The sequence below is a fragment of the Hyla sarda genome, chromosome 7 (assembly GCF_029499605.1).
Source record: "Hyla sarda isolate aHylSar1 chromosome 7, aHylSar1.hap1, whole genome shotgun sequence".
Taxonomy (NCBI): Eukaryota; Metazoa; Chordata; class Amphibia; order Anura; family Hylidae; genus Hyla; species Hyla sarda.
In genome coordinates, this window is record NC_079195.1 from 110,840,825 (window position 1) to 110,859,800 (window position 18,976).

Here is an 18,976-nt window from a genome sequence, read left to right on the forward strand (position 1 = left end):
CTGTACTGGACAGAAACGGTTGCAGGACCCTGTCACTCTGTCGGATGGCCACTGGCGTCGATGTCGCCCCTCTCCTGTCCACCAGAGGATCCACCACACCAACGAACTGTTTTCACAATAAGCGCATATAACCTACCTAGTTGCCACTTCAATATCCACAAGAGTTTCTACCATACTACCCATAAGAGTTGCGGCATATCTCTGAAGTGATATAATAATCATTTGGTATTCAGAACTGTTCATTGATTTTTATTTTTTACATATTTATTTGTACAATTTTTTCCTGTACTGTATCACCTCTTTCTCCTTCGACCAATACGCAGGCCCTGCTAGGGCGTTAGGGGATTTTTACTTTACTTTATTTTATTATTATATTATATTTTACTTTATATGTGAATAAATACTATTAACCTTTTAACTGGATCCTTTTCTCCATCCTTTCACATATGCAGCTTTTAGGACCGGTCTCCATCTAATCAATTGCATAATTGATGATATACTTTTTTTTCACTGTGTGAACATAGCCCTGCTCTCATCATTAGCGTTAGAAGAGGAGCCCAGCTGTCCTTACACAGCTAAACACTAACTACACACTGGACATAGGACATTTACATTGGACTTATTTTGTCACATCATGTGAAGGCGCATTCGTTTTTTAATTTAATTTTTTGCTATGGGCTTTATTCCACGTGGGGAAATGTTTAACTTTTTGCCAAAAACAATATCTAAAAATGTAATTATTTGTGTCAAAAATAAGATTTCTTAGAAAGATCCCCTTTCCAACAAAGCAAATCTTTTGCATTGCAGTATCAAATAAATGGATCCACGAGCGGGGTCAGGAATTCCGAAGGCCGTGTAAATTGTCTGAATTGGAATGATCCGAACCTATGTCATGTGAAAAAAGGAATACGTCTCAGCCACAAAGCTTTTCAGACTGTGCTTTGCCCAGTTTGCTAGCAATGAACTATAAAGCCGTAGTCCCAGAACTTTTTGGGAAAGAATCATTTGTGGAGGGCACTATTCATTATTTGTATTAAACCTTTCGAAGGTGGAAAAATCAGCACAAAATTGATTAAAACTGGAGCCACGCAACACAATTAAGACAAAGAGGGCTGATCTTCACATGCCCCAACCTTCTTACCTCTGTGCTTTGGTGATCCCCAGAGAAAACAAGAGTCATACTGCAGTATATGTAGGCTTATCGACTACCTGTTTGGTGCAAGGTTTTGTGTGTTCACTTTCATTTTAGAAATTTCACCCTTTTATTTTAGGTACAATTTATCATGTAATAACTGAAAATATATGTCTCTTCACAAAAATTCTAATAAAAAGACTCAAATAAAAAGAAACACTCCAGGCAACATTGATGCAGATTTACTAATGCTTTCAAATACTTAGACAGTGTAAACTTAAACTAGACAAAACTCAGGATGTACTCATGGTTTTTTACAGTGGCTTGTGATGTTTGGCACATCTTAAGACTTTAGTCTAGGTTTTTATACCAAATTTATCATATAGAGGGTGGCTTACTTTATATGAAAAAGATATACACCTACATTTTGGTGCATATGAAGCCATACCCCTTTTACATTATGCCATGCCCAGTTTTGGTTAAGCTGCAGTGTTAAAAACAAAAATGTCCTGAATGAAAATGTGCCAAATGTTGGTGCATTTTATGACAAAGTCTAGGCACACAGACATTGGTAAGTCTGCCTCATTGTGTTGGTCTAAAAGAGGTGGTGCCAGCCAGGGGTACTTAAGAGCCTTTGGAAATTGGTCCTTAAAGGGGTACTCCGGTGGAAAACATTTTTTTATTTTTATTTTTTTAAATCAATTGGTGCCAGAAAGTTAAACAAATTTGTAAATTACTTCTATTAAAAAATCTTAATCCTTTCAGTACTTATTAGCTGCTGAATACTACAGAGGAATTTATTTTCTTTTTGGAACACAGAGCTCTCTGCTGACATCTCTGTCCATTTTAAGAACTGTCCAGAGTAGGAGAAAATCACCATAGCAAACATATGCTGCTCTGGACAGTTCCTAAAATGGACAGAGAGGTCAGCAGAGAGCACAGTGTTCCAAAAAGAAAAGCATTTCCTCTGTAGTATTCAGCAGCTAATAAGTACTGGAAGGATTAAGACTTTTTTAATAGAAGTAATTTACAAATCTGTTTGACTTTCTGGAACCAGTTGATTAAAAAAATAAAATAAAAAATTTCCACTGGAGTACCCCTTTAACACTTGGTAACATATAATAAAGATTATTTAACAGTTTAGGACCAGGGACAGCGGAAGTAAAGGTAACATGACTCCTTGCACTAATAGCTATCTAGCTCTGTCAGCTGTTTATAGCAGGTTTTCCTGCTGACTGATTCACTTAAATGACCTTAAAGTCCTGTGATCGATGAAGTCCGCTGTGCATTAGGCAAAACAAAGTATACCAGATTTGCCTGGAGTGTTCCTTTAAGTATAGATTTACTTTATGTTCCCAAATTCTGAAAACGATATATTGTTCCAGTCTATTGTTGTATGTTAGGAGTGTCTCCTAGTATTACGATGTCTGATGACTAAATAAGCCAGAAGTGAAGTCCTCCAAGAAAATTTCAGTAGAATAGAAAAGGATTATCGAAGCACTGCTCAGTATATGGGATAGGGACTTTACATTTTGGCCAGCTGCGCCCTTCAAGCTGAAACCACTGGATCTTCTGTGGATTCATCTTGCACAGGTAGATCTACAACTACATAGACAATATAACCACACATTCTTATGTTTGTATGGCTAAAGGTGGGGATTGTATACTAGGACAAAAGTGAAATGGAATTTTTAACACAGTTGGGTCCAAATGCTAGTTGTGCAGTAGTTGTTTTTTTTGTTTTTTTTTGTTTTTTTTCCCAAGCTAGCATCTGGACTCTATTCTATGTGTGAACTCTGCCTTAAAGATGAAAAATTGTGTATGATCTTTATACTTTTTGAATTGTTTCTCCTTCGTAGAGATGCTTAATCTTCAGTAACTCCAACATTCCTATTTTACAACATAACACTATGGATTTTCTCCCATTCCAGTTGGTTTTATTGGAAACATTGTAGTCCTTGTACAGCAAGAGAACAAAAGCCAGTAAGTCTGAATTGTGCTTTACATCATAGTGCTGCTCAAAGGTCAGTTGCCAAAGGTACCTGTGGTCCGTTCTCATTTTATGTATCCTAGCAGTATTGTGCTGGAGAGGTTAAATCACATTTTCTGCTTGAATATTGGTGCTGGTGTTGCACGTAACTGCTGAGATATATTTTCATGCTTTTAATGTGCCATCTCCCTGTTGGCATTGCAGTGTGAATGTGACATGTAATAGATGTAATGCACAGATTATTGTAGTTACCGGCTTTTGTTCTGCAACAAGTCAGTGCCTTAGCTTTCCATATACCAGCCCAAGGAATGGTGTTACTATTGTGCCAATCAGAAAATGTAAACTTTTTTTCCCCCATGCATCTGCCAATTTAGGTTCACCCAACCCATGTGGTCTTTACTTTACGTGTTGCTCCATCCAGTCACCAGCTGCAGTAATGTTCCTGTAGTTTTTGTACTTTAAAATCTATTTTTGTGGCAAAATTTACCTATTTATAACCCTTTTTAAATGATCTTTTTGTACATGTCTGTGGGGTCCTGGAATGTGAAGTGTTCTATATTTAGATAACTTGATGTATGAACAGGTTTGATGAACGCTTAACTCTGTTCTAATAATGATCATTGTATTGTTGTGCACTGCATCCTTCCCCTAAATAAATGTCTATAAAAAAAATAAAAATCTTGTGTTTTGTTCAGAATTATAGTGTTAAATGTAAAGGAGTTTTACTACAACAATCCAATTCTCAGTGCAAACCCTGAACAATGTAAAAATGAATCAGATTTCTCCATGCAGTTTATTTATTTTGGTGCATCTTTAGACACTTGTCTTACTTTACACCACCTACTAGTTGGCTTAATTTTTCTTGTCACACTCTCTCATCAGTCCATTTCACTAAACCATGCCTCCTTGTCAGAAAAGGCATAAAAAGTGTCAAAAACACATGGTAAATGTGGCATAGTGAATGTATGCCAGTGCCTTTTGTCAGCTATGGCGGATAATTTGATGCAAAATATGTGTGACCTACCATAAGTGTGCAAAGTACTTTAAAGGGGTATTCCAGCTTTAGACATTTTATGCCCTATCCAAAGTGACATCACAAGGGGGGGCATGGCGTTAAAACAAGTCTCCAGTCCCAAAAACTTGCGGTTTTCAAGTCTGGAGACACAGCTCCGCACATAATGCGGGTGCTGCAGGGAGATCGTGGGGTCCCAGTGATCAGACATCTTATCCCCTAAACTTTGGATAAGGGATAAAATGTTTAAGGCCGGAATACCCCTTTAAGCTGCTAAAACGTAAAATATCTGCTCCAAATCCATCATTTACACACAGGGCCTTAAGGATAGAGGACTAGATCAAAATTCTACACTGTCCTAATAAAGGGGTATTCCATTGTTTACATTTTTTTTTTATGCTGTGAGTCTTCATATTAAGAACCAAGTGAACCAGTACTGGGGCGCAGTACATCACACTGCATGTCAAGATTTGATTAGAGATGAGCGAACTTACAGCAACTATGAGAGACATAATGAGAAAAAAAATCATAAAATCACATTGTCTGAATTTTAAAGAATTTTTAAGAATTTTTTTGCAAATTATGGTGGAAAATAAGTATTTGGTCAATAACAAAAGTTCATCTCAATACTTTGTTATATAGCCTTTGTTGGTAATGACAGAGGTCAAACGTTTTCTGTAAGTCTTCACAAGGTTTTCACACACTGTTGCCGGTATTTTGGCCCATTCCTCCATGCAGATCTCCTCTAGAGCAGTGATGTTTTGGGGCTGTCGCTGGGCAACATGGAGTTTCAACTCCCTCCAAAGGTTTTCTATGGGTTGAGATCTGGAGACTGGCTAGGCTACTCCAGGACCTTGAAATGCTTCTTACAAAGCCACTCCATTGCCAGGGCATTGTTTTTGGGATCATTGTCATGCTGAAAGACCCAGCTACAGTTCATCTTTAATGCCCTTGCTGATGGAATGAGGTTTTCACTCAAAATCTCACAATACATGGCCCCATTCATTCTTTCCTTTACAGGGATCAGTCGTCCTGGTCCCTTAGCAGAAAAACAGCCCAAAGGCATGATGTTTCCACCCCCATGCTTCACTGTAGGTATGGTGTTCTTTGGATGCAAAGCAGCATTCTTTCTCCTCCAAACACGACGAGTTGAGTTTTTACTAAAAAGTTCTGCTTTGGTTCCATGTGACCATATGACATTCTCCCAATCCTCTTCTGGATCATCCAAATGCTCTCATTTAACTTCAGACGGGCCCAGGCATGTACTGGCTTAAGCAAGGGGACATGTCTGGCACTGCACAATTTGAGTCTCTGGCAGCGTGTGTTACTGATGGTAGCCTTTGTTACTTTGGTCCCAGCTCTCTGCAGGTCAATCAATAGGTCCCTCCATGTGGTTCTGGGATTTTTGCTCACTGTTCTTGTGATAATTTTGACACCACAGGGGGAGCTCTTGCGCGAAGCCCAAGATCGAGGGAGATTATCAGTGGTCTTGTATGTCTTCCATTTTCTAATAATTGCTCCCACAGTTTTTCTCCACACCAAGCTGCTTGCCTATTGCACATTAGCCCTGATTTACAAAGAGTGTCGGATTTATCTCTGAGTGTTTCTTCATTTACTCCGTGTATTTTTCTCCCTGATTTACTAATGTGTCGCATGGGAAAAAAATTTGTCCCACGGGTTGGAAATTGTCGCACGGTAAATTGTATATATGCCCCCAGCACAGCGCTATCATATACCCACTGCAGCGCATGTATGTATGCGTGTGTGTGTATATATATATATATATATATATATATATATATATATATATATATAATATATCCCCTGCACAGCGCTATCATATGCCCCCAGCAGCGCATGTTGTATATGCCCCCTGCACAGCGCAATCATAAGCTCCCGGTAGCGCTGTCATTGACGAGCATTCTATTAGCAGAGCATCTCTCCGGGAAGCCGCTAACCGATGCTCTGCTAATGCTCTGTCACTGTGCGCACTGATGGTGACGTCACCTTGGGGACGTCACTCGTCATTGCGCAGCGCACAGCAACAGCGCCGGTGTGAGGTGACACCGGAGCCAGAAGAAGCGCGGACCTCGAGAACAGGTAATTATAACACCGGGGATGGGGGAGGCGATGTGGCTGTGGTGGTTAGACAGAGGAGGATTGTGTATAGAAGCGAAGTGGGGACCAGATAACGCTATATATCTGGTCCCCACTTCGCTTCTATACACATATGCCTCTGAAGCGCAATCACTGACAAGCAGAGCATTAGCAGAGCATCGGTCAGCGGCTTCCCGGAGAGATGCTCTGCTAATAGAATGCTTGTCAATGATAGCTCTACCGGGAGCTTATGATAGCGCTGTGCGGGGGGCATATATAACATGCGCTGCTGGGGGCATATGATTGCGCTATGCAAAATGCAAAAGGTGGGAGATGCACAGTGTTCAAACCCTTACAAAGGTTGGTGGGTGCCCGACCTCAGGCTTGACCAAGGCAAAAACGTACCAAATAGTAAAAATGGAAGATGGCACTCCAGTATTGGTGTCCAAAATCAAGAGAGGTGGTTTATTGATCCCAATACATACAAAATGATGCAACGTTTCGACCTAACAATAAGGTCTTTATCAAGCACCTTAATGTTAGGTCGAAATGTTGCATAATTTTGTAGGTATTGGGATCAATAAACCACCTCTCTTGATTTTGGACACCAATACCGGAGTGCCGTCTTCCATTTTTACTATATATATATATAATATATATATATATATATATATATATATATATATATTATGGATGGATAGAGAGATAGAGATATATAATACGCGGCGGGGGACAAGATATATAGAAGCTGTGGGGAGCCAGACATATACAAAACCCCCAGCGATTCTATATATCTTTCCCCACCGCAGCTCTTCTATTTGAGAACCCCGCAGGGATCCCTGAATGGCTCCTCAGTACTGGCCATTCAGGGATCCCGGTGGGGAATTTGAAAATGAAAGTAAAATACATTGTATGAATTTGGGTAGAAAACAGACATGGTGCACATTTACAATCTTGTATAATGATCTGATTGCTTCTCAGCACAATATCAAAAACTAACAGGTTGTTAGTATACATTTTGGATCAAAAAGTACAAGCCCACTCGCCACGTCAAGGCCACCTATTTAGAGTGGGTCCCTAACGTCCCTAGCATAAAATGGTGTAGCACTGGGCGGCGACACCACCACCGCCGCAACACCAGTGCCCACGGGGGGAACGACCCACTGGCAGAGCGGCCCCAATGCCACTCAAACCAGTCTATGGGCCGAACCCCCCCCCGCACCTCTAAATAGGTGGCCTTGACGTGGCGAGTGGGCTTGTACTTTTTGATCAAAAATGTATACTAACAACCTGTTAGTTTTTGATATTATGCTGAGAAGCAATAAGATCATTATACAAGATTGTAGATGTGCACCATGTCTGTTTTCTACCCGAATACACACTGTGTTTTCTATCCCCTCCTTTTTTTTTTTTGAACATGTGCTGCACTCTTCCCCACCCCCTCAGCCCAACCCTATATAAGTAGTAATTAGCTACACAAGGGCCATTTCTTTCCTAGCAGCCTCCCAGTCTGACTGGGAGAGCTTGGTAAGTGAGCTATTACACCTTGTTCACACTGGTGTAGTGCTGTGCGGCGTCCGTTGCTGCCGTGGCGCCGTGTCTGCGGGGAGGTGCGACCCATAGACTGGTTTGAGTGGCATTGGGGCCGCTCTGCCAGTGGGTCGTTTCCCCCCGTGGGCACTGGTGTCGCGGCGGTGGTCGCCGCCCAGTGCTGCGCCATTTTATGCTAGGGACGTTAGGGACCCACTCTAAATAGGTGGCCTTGACGTGGCGAGTGAGCTTGTACTTTTTGATCAAAAATGTATACTAACAACCTGTTAGTTTTTGATATTATGCTGAGAAGCAATCAGATCATTATACAAGATTGTAGATGTGCACCATGTCTGTTTTCTACCCGAATTCATAAAATACATTGTACATCGCTGGGGAGTGGACCATGCCGCCCGCTCCCCTGCTTAATAACTTTTGATCGGATTGGGTCTCAGAAGTGAGACCCGATGCGTTTGCCCCAATACTACTACCCCCAACATGGAACAGACCCTGTTCCATGATGGGGGTAGGATTTAGTCAGTTTTGAGTCATTTTCCGACATCTCAGAGCTGTCGGGTTTTGGTGAAGAAAAATTCACAGGTTTTCTTGTGAGTTTTTCATCATACTCCGAGTGTTTTTTCTTTTTTTGTCGGGAACACGCCCCTTTTTGTGATAACCACGCCCATTTTGACGGGTTTGAAAAACACTTGGAGTGATGATATATTTTGTCGGGTTGTGCGACCAAATTTGTGTTGCATTGGCTATGCGACACAAATTTGGTCGCACAACCTGACAAAAAAAGTCAGGTTGACATTCGTAAATGAGGGCCATTGTCTTCCCAGCCTGGTGCAGGTCTACAATTTTGTTTCTGGTGTCCTTCGACAACTCTTTGGTCTTGGCCATTGAGGTTGTGGACAGGTGTCTTTTATACTGATAACCAGTTCAAACAGTCACTCCCCAAACGCCACTAACGGGTGCCATTAATACAGGTAACGAGTGGAGGACAGAGGAGACTTTTAAAGGGGTACTCTGGTGCTTACACATCTTATCCCCTATCCAAATGATAGGGGATAAGATGCCTGATCGTGGGAGTCCCGCAGCTGGGGACACCCGTGATCATGCACGCGGCAACCCGTTTGTAATCAGTCCCTGGAGCGTGTTCACTCCGGGACTGATTACGGTCGATTACGGTCCCCCGTGTGATGTCACGCTCCGCCCCTCAATGCAAGCCTGCGGTCGACCGTAATCAGTCCCGGAGCGAACACGCTCCAGGGACTGATTACAAACGGGCTGCCGCGTGCATGATCATGGGGGTCCCCAGCTGCGGGACTCCCGCGATCAGGCATCTTATCCCCTATCCTTTGGATAGGGGATAAGATGTGTAAGCACCGGAGTACCCCTTTAAAGAAGAAGTTACATGTCTGTGAGAGCCAGAAATATTGCTTGTTTGTAGGTGACCAAATACTTATTTTCCACCATTATTTGCAAATAAATTCCTTAAAAATCAAACCATGTGATTTTATAGATTTTTTTTCTCATTATGTCTCTCATAGTTGAGGTATACCTATGATGAAAATTACAGTCCTCTCTCATCTTTTTAAGTGGGAGAACTTGTACAATTGTTACTGACTAAATACTTTTTCCCCCCACTTAGATAATGATGCCAATAGCAACAAACATTGAATTTAAAAGTGCAACTTCACATTACGACCCCTAAAAATTTCACACACACTGCTCGCTAAAATAAACACTAAAATATGCCTTGCCCCCAAAATAAATGTATATTGTGCCTGCTCTCCCCTTTTGAGTTTTTTATTTTTTTTAATTTTTAATATATAGATAATGTATTATCGTAATCTATATAACTTTCTTGCACCAATTGATGATTTAAGAAAAAATATATATATTTTTAATTTATTTTTCTCTGCAATTCTCCTTTTAAGGTCAGTGGGTATGCTACAGCATAAGTCGTCACACCTTGTCGCCGGCATTCTGCCATCGTAAAGCAACAATGATATGAATGGGGCCTAAACTGCCATCAGACAATTCCAGTAGTACCTGTCTTAGGAAAAAGGACATAAGTAAAAATTGTACTTTTGTGATCTTTATTTTTCTATGACATTTGTCAGTCAGAGTCCATTATTACCAGGGCTGAAGTCCGCTCCCATGAGTTCCTGAAGGAGTTCCTGCACTTTTTCCACAGCAGGAACGCAGTTCCCATTAGCAGGAGTCCTGCAGGACCAGCCCTTAAAGGGGTACTCCTCCCTAGACATCTTATCCCCTATCCAAAGTTTAGGGGATAAGATTAGAGATGAGCGAACTTACAGTAAATTCGATTCGTCACGAACTTCTCGGCTCGGCAGTTGATGACTTATCCTGCGTAAATTAGTTCAGCTTTCAGGTGCTCTGGTGGGCTGGAAAAGGTGGATACATTACTAGGAAAGAGTCTCCTAGGACTGTATCCAGCTTTTCCAGCCCACCGAAGCACCTGAAAGCTGAACTAATTCATGCAGGAAAAGTCATCAACTGCCGAGCCAAGAAGTTCGTGACGAATCGAATTTACTGTAAGTTCGATCATCTCTAGATAAGATGTCTGATAGCGGGGGTTCTGTTGCTGGGGACCCCCGTGATCTCGGCTGCAGTACCCCAGACAAGGAGCGAGCTTTGTTCCGTGGCGGATGACTGGGAATGTGGGGCAGAGGCTCATGACATCACAGTAATGCCCCCTCAATAAGATTCTATGGGAGGGGGCCGTCATGCCTCCTCCCATAGACTTGCATTGAGGGGCTGTGACTTCACGAGCCTCCGGCGCTTCACCCAATGCTCTAAACGAACGCTGGGTGCAGCAGGGGAACGTGGTGGTCCCCAGCAGCGGATATGGTATAAGATGTCTAGTACCCCTTCAAGTGAAAATTTTGGGTGAGTTCCCACACTTTTTTTCCCCAGGACTTGACCCCTGATTATTACCACATAGTCATCTAATCTGCCACAACTTCTCAGGGAAATATAGGCAAATGTCCTTTTGTTTGATAAATAGACAGTTATATTATTTGTATGCATCCTTAAAGGGATTATCCTTTTTGGACAATCCTTACTTATTACAAAGGTCCCTTAAATAAGGCCCCTTTCACACTGCTGTTGCTCCCCATCAAGAACAGCCATTAAGTCTTTTTTTTTTTCTGTGTGTGACTCTAACGGCCGAACTTGTGACTGGGAGCAATGGGCAACAACTGGTCCTGATGGCTCCCATTTATTATTATGGGGGCCATCAGGCGCCGTTGTTTTATTATGGGAACAGCGGGAGAAAAAGACGGCGCTTGCAGTATTTTTTCCTGCTATTCTCCCCGGCTTCCCAGACGGCCTTCACACTGACGTTAGCAGAAGCCTAAGTCAGTCACAAAGTGTCGTCCCCCCCTCAATGAACACAGGCAATTAGCTATCATCTCAAGGTAAACCAGGCAGTAGCTTCAATTTTCCTGAATAACCACCATTGGCAAAATAAAGCATTATAAGAAATGAGCAAGAAGTGCGACAATTACCAGAAGCGGGTGACTGGCCTGTCTGTGGCTGCCCGACGTCCAGGCGTATAATAAGAAGATACACAGTATAGAGAACCACATGGAGATGTACAGGAAGATACTCGAGGAGATGAGACAAAAGGTACAAATGATGAATGAGAACCAGGAGATGATGGCAAATGAAGAGATGCAACTAAAAAGAACCAACCTGACCAAGAAAGAGAAACTTGCAAAAATGGATATTAAGAATCAGAAGAACAAGATCTTAGAGACCTGTAGTCACATTCAAGAGAAGAGACAGTCTGTACACGATGAGTGTCACATGTCCTCTATGAAATCTAGAAAGACACCAGTAAGAAACAGCAGCTCCTCAAAATGGCCAAAGAGGAGAAGAAGAAATATAAAGCTCCTGTAAGCAGCTTTAACAGCGCCCTGGAGAAACACCACAAGAGTATGGTAAAGACAACCAATCAGAGCAGCGCGCGGAGGAGGGAGAAGGTGGCCAAACTGAACAGGAGGCCGATACAACAATAGATAAACTTCTGGACATGAAACCTCACAGGCTGTGGTGATAGCATTGAGCAGGAAGCTGCGACAATCAGCATTACAGCGGGTACAGAGGGAAACGCTCAGGAAGACTCCATGATCCCCGGGGACAGATTGATCCGATTGTTTATAAATACAGTAAACCACAAATCAAACCTAAAAAAAATACGTATTAATAGTTACGTTTTCAGCTGCCAGCTCTCCATCTCCATTGCATGTTTGTATAAAAAAAAAAAGGGGGAGAAAGCCACTGAGAACAAAAGGATCAGACAGTTCAAATTTAACCTGTTGAATCCCTCAATGCCATTGCGGTTGAATAAGCGCCCACCATAAACATTTTTCGACTGAAAAGTAGTGGGTTTGGCTCAAACATTAATGTGTAAGCTCATTTGTTGGCGGAACAAACTACAGCTCTAACAGCTATTCCTCCCAAATCTCCTATATATTTGCTATGCATGCATGGTTATACCTTAAGCCGTCTCAGTAAAGATGGCACAGATTAGGTACACAATGTTATTTGTCAGACATATATTTATTTTTTAATTATAGGTTTGAAACTAGTAAAATGAGGACAACGTGCCATTAGCAAAGGGACACCAACCTTTACTCCTACAAACAGTGCAATAAAATGTTAGAGGTGACACACGTTGCTGATAGACTTGCAATCTGATCTACCTAGCTACCCAGAAGCTATTTTAGTCAGTAGATTTCACTATCTCTTTCCATGGCACTTTGTCCTTTGATTCAATTACTTGTGCAAAGCCTAAATGGATGAACATAAAGCAAGTATTGCTCAATGCCTGAAGGAGGTCTGACTATAAGAATATCTAAAGTTTAACATAACACAAGTATTTAATAATGCTGGTCAGGTCATACAAGTTGACTGGATTAGTGCATTGTTGGGTTTCATATCTAAATCCATATAGATTAAATAGTTACATAGTTGGTATGGTTGAATAAAGACATATGTCCATCAAGTTCAACCAAAGAGGTAAGGGAATGGTTATGGGAGGATGAAGGGAAGGGGATGCTATGTTTCTGCATAAGCATTATTGTTATTTTGTTCTAGGAATGTATCTAACCCTGTTCTGAAGCTCTCAAATGTTCCTGCTGTGACCAGTTCCTGAGGTAGACTGTTCCATAAATTCACAGTTCTTATGGTAAAGAAGGCTTGTCACCACTTGAGACCAAACCTTTTGTTTCTCCAGACAGAGGCAGTGCCCCCTTGTCTTTTGAGCAGGTTTTACATGGAACAATTTTTCTCAATATTTTGAATGGGCCATTTATATACTTAAGAAAGTAAATTGTAACCTCCCCTTAAACGTCTCTTCTAAAGACTAAATGAACGTAATTCTTTTAATCTTTCCTCATAGCGAAGATGTTTCATGCTCCTTATTAGTTTACTTGTGTATCTCTGTACCCTTTGCAGTTCCATAATGTCCCTTTTATAAACTGATGCCCAAAACTGAACAGCATATTCCAGGTGATGCTGTACCAGTGATTTACAAAGCGGTAGTATTATGTCCCTGTCCCATGAGTACATGCTTCTTTTGATATATGACTATATCCTGCTAGTCTTAGAAGCAGCTGCCTGACATTGCATGATATTCTGTAGTCTATGATCTACATGTACACCCAGATCCTACTCTACCAGTGACTTCTAGTTTAAACCTTCCCTAAAGCATGTGAAATGCAAATTTTTTGTACCCAGATGCATGAATTTACATTTATCCATAATAAACCTCATTTGCCAAGTGAACGCTCAGACACACAGTGTGTTCAAGTCAGCTTGTAACCTTTGCACGTCTTCCATAGACTGTATCGGTATACAAAGCTTAGTGTCATCTGCAAAGGTATAAACAGAGCTATTAATCCGATCCTCTATATCATTAGATGTTGGCCAAATGTGTTTGCCCAACAACTGTTTTTCGTGATCCCCTTATACCCATGCACGCTTTGCTTTAAATAGGGGATAAGTGTCTGATAAGTTCAATTCTCCAGAGTGTACCCCCTTTAAGAGTGTGGAACTGCTAACCTATTCATTATAATAAAACCATTTAACTCAAAGCTAAAGCAAGGGGGTAAAGAATTATATAAACAAAAACTTCCTTAAAGGGACAAGTACTCTCCAAGGCCAAAAAAGTTTTTGACCCTGACCCAAATAAGGACAAAATTCCATAGAAGAAAAATTATTATAGTCTGATTTGTTCGTGCAAACCTCTGCATAATTTTCTAAAGAAGTAATGTTCAGGTAGAGTACAGTGGGGGTTTTCTGGACAGAAATAAGAGAAATGGGGCAAAGGAGACCAAAATTTAACTACTTGTACGGGCGCATACTCCATGGACTAAATGGTAGCATGACCCTCTGGCTGGTTCCCTTTATCCCTGTTTGCTAATGTTGTGGTAAATGGGAATAACCCTAAGGTTTATACAGCCACCAAGAAATTAGGGTTGGAAAACCTTAGCTTGCTCGCCTCTCCATGGGCTGCTAATAGAGCAATAATATACCTCAGTACTATATGCTGGACCCTGAAAAGAATAGCAAGTTAAAGATCCATGATTAAAAAATATACCTTGGCACTAAATCCCAATATAATCTGTGGTAGACCACCGGTGTATGGCGGGACCACGGGTGTAGCCGACTGAGTGGTGGGGCCAGATGGTATTAACCCCTGGGGCAAGATATTGTTAACCCCTAGTGTTCGTGACGCCAGGATGTGGTTGTATGGTGTAGAGCACCACCGACTACCAACCCAAAACGGCATAGATTAAATAAGAGTCCAAAGCAGGGTTTTGATGCAACTGGAACTTTACTGAAGAAGGCATTATAACAGTCTTTACAGATAGCCAACTTCCACAGAGGTGACCGGGACACAGGGAACCTCTCAGGCTTGCTTTGACTTTTAGTGATATAATGATGAAGCAGGCCACTGTGCTACTGTTATAACTTTGGTAGGGACAGTAGAGACTTGACTTGTAGACATAGAAGACTTACAGATTAGATCTGGCTGCTGACTTGTAGGCTTTGGCCTAGCTGTACTGAACTTATACAGGACTTGTGCTTGCTTTAGTGTCCAGGAATCAAGGGAAAGAGAGAGAGTGTGGAGACTACAGCCCCTTATATATCAGGGGGCTGGACTAAAGACCATTGGTAGCTGGTTGCCTCTGGAACTCTGTGTATCAGGTGATCACATATCACATGACTATCACATGACCTTAGGAAGGTCCTATACAGTGTAAACATCCTAATAACCTTTACACAGAGCTTATATTAACTGTACAAATCTTATAAATTAATAATAAATTAATGTACATAATTTAATATATAATAAAATACCATAATGGTGACCTAGGGGGACCCTGCAGGAGAGCCCTGTGGACTTGAGGGACCCAGGAAGAAGTACAGTGCCGCCTACAAAAAATCAAAATAGACAAATCACCAGGTCCAGATGGCATTCACCCCCGTGTTCTAAAGGAATTTAGTAATGTAATAGACAGACCCCCTACTTAATATTCAGGGACTCTATAGTGACAGGGACTGTTCCCCAGGAATAGCGCATGGCAAATGTGGTGCCAATATTAAAAAAGGGGTCAAAAGGTGACCCCGGGAATCAGTGGCGATGCGACCCGGGTGCAGGGGGTGTGGAGCGCACCAGGTGACACCAGACTGGAGGGGTGACACCACGGCCGGCAGCACCCCCCCCCCCCCCCCTGCACACTGTCACTCCACTCAGCCGGTATTTGCAGCATCCCCAGACAGAAGAGGCTTCTTTCATGACCTGCAGGCTGCCACACTCCAGTTTCAGCCCCCGACACAATCCCATCCCCCAGCCAGCTGCCTCTTTAAGACTTGCAATGCTTTCTGGGAACAGAAGTGCCGTGCGCATGTCTGCTCCCTCCCCCGACGTGTCCCTGCCTCATGTGCTCCGCGTCTTCTGAGGATTCATGGGTGATGAATTCCTCCCCAACCCCCGGACATTCCTGGACCTGGAGCCACCCAGGGAGAGGAGAAAGTGAAGACAAGAGACTGGTGGGCTGGTGAGACCGCTCTGCAAAACTGTGTATTTAATGCAGTGTTTCCCAACCAGGGTGCCTCCAGCTGTTGCAAAACTATTACTCCCAGCATGCCCGGACAGCCAAGGGAGTTGTAGTTTTGCAACAGCTGGAAGCACCCTGGTTGGGAAACACTGATTTAATGTTTTAATGTAACAGGGAGAAAGGGGGTGCTGAGAGGCTCTGGGGGGTGCCATTGCCAGGAGGATGATCCTCCTTATGTATGATGGCGGTGCAACTGATGAATGATGGGGGTGCTGCACCTCCATTATCCATCAGCAGGATCATCCTCCTGTGAGTAGCACCTCCTTCATCCATCAGCAGGATCATCCTCCTGGATGATGGGGGGTGCCTCTGGCAGGAGAATGATCCTCCTTATGTATGATGAGGGTGCTACTGATGAATTATGGGGGTGCTGCACCCCCATCATCCATCAGCAGATCATCCTCCTGGATGATGGGGGGTGCCTCTGGCAGGAGAATGATCCTCCTTATGTATGATGAGGGTGCTACTGATGAATTATGGGGGTGCTGCACCCCCATCATCCATCAGCAGATCATCCTCCGGGATGATGGGGGTGCTACTGGCAGGAGGATGCTCCTGCAGATGTAGCACCCCCATCATCCTGGCCTTAGCACCCTCATAATCCATTGGGAGGATCATCCTTCTGCCAGTAGCACCCCCACCATCCTGGATGATGGGGGTGCCACTGGCAGGAGGATGATCCTCCTTATGTATGATGAGGGTGCATAAGGAAAGACTATAGAGAAGTCACCTGTAGTCACTGATATTATTGTGTATTTTCCTCATTATGTCCTATCAGAGCTGTAGTCACTTGTAAGTTCTGCAGTTGTGATGAGTAAAACTACAACTCCCAGCCAGGGCTGGTGCAAGGATTTCTGCCTACACAAGCGAAGCTCCATTTCGGGAATCTCGGTGGGCCGCAGCAATAGAACCAGAGAGGGTGGAGTGGTGGCAGTGACCTCTGCTGTGCGGCGGCGGGGCTCACAGGTGGGGGTCTTAGTATAAAAAAAAGTCTTCCTTTTTCCGCCCCCATCAGCTGTGAGTCCATGCGCCCTCAAGCGGACGCATGGTTTGCCTTATGACAGCACCGGGCCTGCTCCCAGCATAACCTCACCACTGCTTAGGTCATACTGGGAGCTGTAGTTTTAATTGGTGAAACCTTTTTTAGCGCTTTCCCATTCTTTGGCAATTGGTATATTTGATTATTATACTGGAATTTTTCACACTGCTCTACATCAGTGGCGCCTGTCACAACAGGCTAAAAACTTACTGTGGGGGGGGGGGGGTAGGTATGGGGTGACACCATTTTATATCGCACCGGGTGACACCAACCTTAGCAACGCCACTGCCGGGAATTATAGGCCTGTTAGTTTAACCTCGGTTGTATGTAAATTGTTTGAGGGTTTTCTAAGGGATGCAGTTCTGGAGTATCTTGATAAAAATAAATGTATGACTCCATATCAGCATGGGTTTATGAGGGATCGGTCCTGTCAAACTAACCTGATCAGTTTTTATGAGGAGGTGAGCTCCAGACTGGACCAGGGGAAATCGCTGGTTGTCGTATATCTGCATTTTTCCAAAGCATTTGATACGGTACCACATAAAAGATTGGTGCATAAAATTAGAAGGATTGGATTGGGGGAGAATATATGCAAGTAGGTAAGTAACTGGCTCAGTGATAGGAAACAGAGGATGGTTATTAATGGTACTTATTCTGATTGGGTGACTGTTACTAGTGGGGTACCACAGGGGTCAGTCTTGGGTCCTGTTCTATTTAATATATTTATTAATGACCTTGTAGAGGGGTTGAATAGTAAAATAGCAATCTTTGCAGATAATACTAAACTCTGTAAAACGGTAAACACAATAGAGGACAGTGCACTGTTACAAATGGATCTGGATAGGTTGGAGGTTTGGGCTGGGAAGTGGCAGATGAGGTTCAACACTGATAAATGTAAGGTAATGCACATGGGGAAGAAAAATCCGGGCTGGGATTATGTATTAAATGGGAAAACACTTGGGACAACTGACATGGAAAAGGACTTAGGAGTCTTAGTAAACAGTAAATTTAGCTGTTGTGACCAGTGTCGGGCAGCTGCTGCCAAGGCAAATAAAATCATGGGGTGCATCAATAGGGGCATAGATGCCCACGACAAGGAAATAATTCTACCGCTGTACAATTCACTAGTCAGACCACACATAGAATACTGTGTACAGTACTGGGCACCAGTGTACAAGAAAGATATAGTGGAGCTGGAGAGGGTTCAAAGACGGGCAACCAGAGTAATACGGGGAATCGGAGGACTACAGTACCCAGAAAGATTATCAGAATGGGGGTTATTTAGTTTAGGAAAAAGAAGGCTTAGAGGCGACCTAATAACTATGTATAAATATATCAGGGGACAGTGCAGAGATCTCTCCCATGATCTATTTATAACCAGGACTGTATCTATAACAAGGGGGCATCCTCTACATCTAGCAGAAAGAAGGTTTCTACACCAGCACAGACAGGGGTTCTTTACTGTAAGAGCAGTGAGACTGGAATTCTCTGCCAGAGGAGGTGGTCATGGTTAACTCTGTAAACGAGTTCAAAAGGGGTCTGGATGCATTTTTGGAGAGTAATAACATTGGTGGTTATGTATACTAGATTTATGGGGACAGAACTTTGATCCAGGGATTTATTCTGACTGCCATATTTGGAGTCGGGAAGGAATTTTTACCTCTAGTATGAGGGTTTTTTTGCCTTCCTCTGGATCAACTCAGTAGGGACTCTTTAAGGATATAGGTTGAACTTGATGGACTCTGGTCTTTTTTCAACCTCATGAACTATGTTACTATTTTACTACCTGAGGGGACTTTAGGACTGTACAGAACCATGTTCTGTACCCGAACACGGCAAATCTACCTAAACCATACACACTAGGGACAATAGCTTATGATTAAATTTAGTAGTAGTGTCATGCTATTTGCACCTTAACCCAATGTTTAGAACAGTTGTGCTTGAAATGTAAGGCAAGATTGTATTTTTTCAACAAATATAGGATAAAAAAAAAGCAGATTTCCTTTTTTTATTA

The 18,976-nt window shown here is 42.6% G+C and overlaps 1 protein-coding gene across 3 annotated transcripts in view; it reads left to right on the forward strand.

Moving 5' to 3' along the window:
- The window catches only part of P4HA1 (prolyl 4-hydroxylase subunit alpha 1), a 77,716-nt gene extending 75,852 nt beyond the window's left edge, over positions 1–1,864 (forward strand). For 2 of the 3 annotated variants that reach the window (XM_056530446.1, XM_056530447.1), the window contains exon 15: positions 808–1,864. In XM_056530446.1, the coding sequence (XP_056386421.1) occupies positions 808–878 (71 nt within the window). In that variant the 3' untranslated portion in view covers positions 879–1,864. The remainder of the gene's footprint in view (positions 1–807) is intronic. The other variant, XM_056530448.1, reaches the window with a different exon arrangement.
- The last annotated feature ends 17,112 nt before the right edge of the window (positions 1,865–18,976 follow it).